This window comes from Nanorana parkeri, unplaced genomic scaffold (assembly GCF_000935625.1).
Source record: "Nanorana parkeri isolate BGI_ZX_2015 unplaced genomic scaffold, ASM93562v1 scaffold320, whole genome shotgun sequence".
In the NCBI taxonomy this organism is placed as follows: Eukaryota; Metazoa; Chordata; class Amphibia; order Anura; family Dicroglossidae; genus Nanorana; species Nanorana parkeri.
The window spans coordinates 885,837-890,230 of NW_017306588.1; the positions used below are offsets into that span (position 1 = coordinate 885,837).

Sequence of the window (4,394 nt, forward strand, 5' to 3'; positions counted from 1 at the left end):
TTTGGCCTGCCCAAGCCCCCTCCAATGTGTTTTGCCTACCTAATGTGCACACCCTGCCTGACCCCCATCCCCATGGCAATGCCCCCCCTAATGTGTCTGTGCCCTGCCTGATACCCCAATGTCTACCCATATTTGTGTGCCCTGCCCAACCCCAGTGTGTGTCCCCCCAATATCCGTGTGCTCCCTAATGTTTATTCCTTGCCACAGCCCCCCAATATCTGTGCCCCTCGAATGTGTGTGCCCTGCCTGAGCCCCAATGTCTATATATGTTCTGCCCGAACTGCAATGTCTCTGTGCACCCCAATATTTGTATGCCATGTCCAATACTACGCGCACTGTACCCCAATCCTCCTGATGTCCGTGTGTAATGCACAGTGTCTGTGTCCATCCTGCCTAATGTCTGCGTTATGCCCTGTCCATTCCGTGTCCCTCTGTCTGTGTCCATCCCCACAACGCACCGCATCTCTCTGTCCATCCCCACAACGCACCGCATCCCTCTGTCCATCCCCACAACGCACAGCGTCCCTCTGTCTGTGTCCATCCCCACGGAACGCACAGCGTCCCTCTGTGTCCATCCCCACGGAACGCACAGCGTCCCTCTGTGTCCATCCCCACGGAACGCACAGCGTCCCTCTGTGTCCATCCCCACGGAACGCACAGCGTCCCTCTGTGTCATTCCACCCTCGGTTGCACAGTGTCTTGTGTGTCTTCCTGTTCTGTGTCACCCTTGATGTTGTCACATAGACCCCGGCGTGTGTCCTGCGTTGTGTTCCGTCATGTGCGGAGATTTCTCCCTCTGATGGTTTGTTGCCGGGTGAGGTGGGAAGGAGCCGGGTCTCTTCTCTGCGGTCTCTCCGCTCACCGGCACCATCACATCCTCCATTTATCGGGCCCGCGGGGACTCCGCGCCCTCTACAATGTTCTCTCACCTGGAGGGAAGTGATAGTAAATGTTCCTCTGTCTCTCTGTGGACTGGCACAGTCCGGTGTCATGGTGATGTATTACGCCGCTCAGCCCCGCCTCCTGCTCAGGTCTGTCCGTTGTCGGCTGTTCCAGAATTGTCTATTGTTAGTATATAAATGTATTATTATTATTTGTTACATTTATATACAATGTGGAGTCACATGACCGGAGAGGTCCATGTGAGCGCCGCGTCCTGTATGAGAGGTTTCTGTCGCCTCGAATCGTATTCTAGAAATCTTCCGGACAGCAGAAATGAGGGCGACGCAGGGCAGGTGGGGACCCCGAATTCGCCTAGAATCTGCCTTCTGAGCTATTGTGCATTTACTGAGCATGTGACATCACCGCACGGTGGGGACCCCTGTGACCAGCTCTCGTTAACAATGATGCCGCGTGGTATTCTGCTTTTATCATGTATGACTCTTAGAAGATGATGTTGGCACACGGAACGTGCGTGACATGCCGTGTGGTATATTTGCATACCAGGAACGGTCAGACATCCCCGGTGTGATCTATAAGAGAATGTCAATGGATTCAAAGCCCAGCTCTAGCCAAAAATGTATATTTTGTTGTGGATGAGGCGAGGAAGGATATGATCCGTTGTCAGGTTTTCATTGCCATCGGTGTCCCATTTGGGGAGATTTCGCTTTACTTCCTGTCATGTCGGGCCACCAGGAGGCGGCGCTATAGAGGAGGCATCGGCGTATGCGGCTCTGCTCCCTCCGGTGCCGTCTCGCTTCCTCTAGCGGCGGCTTCGTTGGCACCGCTGATTCTCTCCCGCGGCTCTTCAAGTTCCCCCTTATGCCACCACCGGCCCTGGGATCGGTCACACCTAGGTCTTATTTTCAGGGTAGGTCTTATTTTCGGGGACACAGGGTAATAGTTCTTGTGAAATGATATTTTGTAGGGTGAGGGAAGGCGACACGGATGGACTTTGTATCTTCCCGGACGATTTATGTGAACGTTTTATTTGCTGTCCACTAATGATACTTCTTGTTTTACTTTCAGATAAAAACTTTGATGATGAAGATTCAGTTGATGGAAACAGACCTTCATCAGCCAGCTCTACCGCATCGTCCAAAGCACCTCCCTCTGCGCGCAAACCGGTAGCCATGGGGACAGCTCGGAGACCGGGAACGTCTACAGGGGCCACCAAGCCAGGAGGTGAGTTTCGAGAAATACGCGTCACGTGAGGTGAGAACTTGTGTATCCTCTCAGTGTGCACGTCATCCATGTGGCCGCAGCCTCTCCTCTCCCCGGCTGACACTGAGCCGGGTAGGTGAGTTATGATTTTCTGGAATGAAATGACCTTTATGCGCCGTCTGAAGAGTTTTCAGCAGTGATGACGCCTTGAGGATGCAATTCGGCTTCTTCCAGGAGAAATCGATATCGGCTACAAGATGCTGCTGGAATAAGCACCGTCTGCCGCTTTCCACTGTACGGATCAATGGTGATTTGTGCGTTCATGGAACAGATGAATAATAATGAAGCACCATCACACTCGCTCTCGCATCGCGTGGTTAAGCAGCCGAAGAGCTATAGGAGCAATGGGTGGCAGACTGGGGAGGGGGGCAGTTCAGAGGGCGACGGGCATATACTTCATGGAGTGAAATGGGAATGGCCCCGATCACATGGAGGTGTCTTTGGTAATCTGACGCAAGGTTTGTCATTCCAATCCTTAAACATCCTTTAATATGAGAGTTCATGTATCATTTAAAGTATTTTTATTTCCTTCATCCATTTTTGTGATCCGGACAGTTCTGTCTACCCGGACGGGAGACCTGATTTTTCAGCTGATTTGTTTGTCACAATGGACTGGCACCGTGTTATTGAGTGCTCAATGAATTGTGATCTGACCATGTTTCATGTTCCCCCGAGGAAGTGAGAGGAAATCTCCAACTGCAACGCAGACAAAAAATAAATGTCGGAGTAATGGGACGCAGGATCCCGGGCAGCTGTATGCTTCAGACTCTGTCCCTGTTACAGAGTTTCCCTCACTTCCTGTCTGGTGAAATTGCTGATGAGTAAGAGGAAATCTCTGTAAAGGTGGCCATACACCTTCCGATTATCGTGGGAAATCCTGCGATCGTACGATAATCGGCAGGGGTATGGAAGGCGTGCGACCGGTTCTACTGTACGGTCGCACGTCTTTTGTCTTACGAGCATGTTGGAAAACCAGCCGAACATCGTAAGATTTTCGGACGTGTTTGTGGCGTGCTTTTAAGACAAATGCCGCAGACAAATCCCCTCAGCGGCGCCAAATATGTGTTCTTATTGTTTAAAACTAATCCTTGGTACAGAAATAGATATAACCTAGCAAAAGTAGCAGTGACACCATCACTATGCTGTACATAGCCTGTGCAGTGGTGTGGGAGGTACTCCCTAGGCCCCACCCACTACAGGCTGCATGCAGAAAACTACAGGAGGGGGTGGAGATGAGACCAGTCACCCTGCACAAGGAGAGAGAGCAGCAGTGACCGGTCTTTATTACAGGAGGGGGCGGAGAGGAGACCAGTCACCCTGCACAAGGAGAGAGAGCAGCAGTGACCGGTCTTTATTACAGGAGGGGGCGGAGAGGAGACCAGTCACCCTGCACAAGGAGAGAGAGCAGCAGTGACCGGTCTTTATTACAGGAGGGGGCGGAGAGGAGACCAGTCACCCTGCACAAGGAGAGAGAGCAGCAGTGACCGGTCTTTATTACAGGAGGGGGCGGAGAGGAGACCAGTCACCCTGCACAAGGAGAGAGAGCAGCAGTGAGCGGTCTTTATTACAGGAGGGGGGCGGAGACAATACCAGTCACCCTGCACAAGGAGGGAGAGCAGCAGTGACCGGTCTTTATTACAGAAGCAATGTCCATGTATCTTGTAGCACTCCTTACCGGATATCCCAAATAATAACAGGTGCTTAAAATGACTGCAGATGGCACGGCTCACAGTGAAACTTGAATAAAGATAACACCAGCACGAGAGTTTCCAAATCGGTGCAAATCCATTTTTATTGATGTCACTGAAATTATTTGGAGGGGGCGGAGACAAGATCAGTCACTCTGCACAAGAAGAGACAGCAGCAGTGAGCGGTCTTTAACCACTTCAAGACCAGGTGTTTAGACCCACTTCCTGGCCAGGCCATTTTTCAGTATTCAGCGCTGCGATACTTTGACTGACGTTTATTCCGTCATGCAGCGCTGTACTGAAATGAATTTTATACCATTTTTTTGGGGACAGATAGGGCTTTCTTTTGGTGGTATTTAATCACCACTGGGGGTTTTATTTTTTATTATAATTAGGAAAAATTATTGAAAATTTTGAAAAAAAAACGTTTTTTGTAACATTATGTTAGGAAACATTTATTATTACCCAGTTTTTTGGTCAAATATAAAAGATCAGGTCACGTCGGTTAAATAGACACCAAACATGTCAAGCTTTAAAATTGCG

At 50.2% G+C, this 4,394-nt stretch overlaps 1 protein-coding gene across 5 annotated transcripts in view; it reads left to right on the forward strand.

Annotated features, from left to right (window-relative positions):
* Nucleotides 1-4,394, forward strand: part of CLASP1 (cytoplasmic linker associated protein 1) — a 169,814-nt gene that overhangs the window by 68,654 nt on the left and 96,766 nt on the right. For all 5 annotated transcript variants that reach the window (XM_018558092.1, XM_018558094.1, XM_018558095.1 and 2 more), the window contains exon 8: nt 1,969-2,124. In XM_018558092.1, coding sequence (XP_018413594.1) covers nt 1,969-2,124 — 156 coding nt within the window. The remainder of the gene's footprint in view (nt 1-1,968; nt 2,125-4,394) is intronic.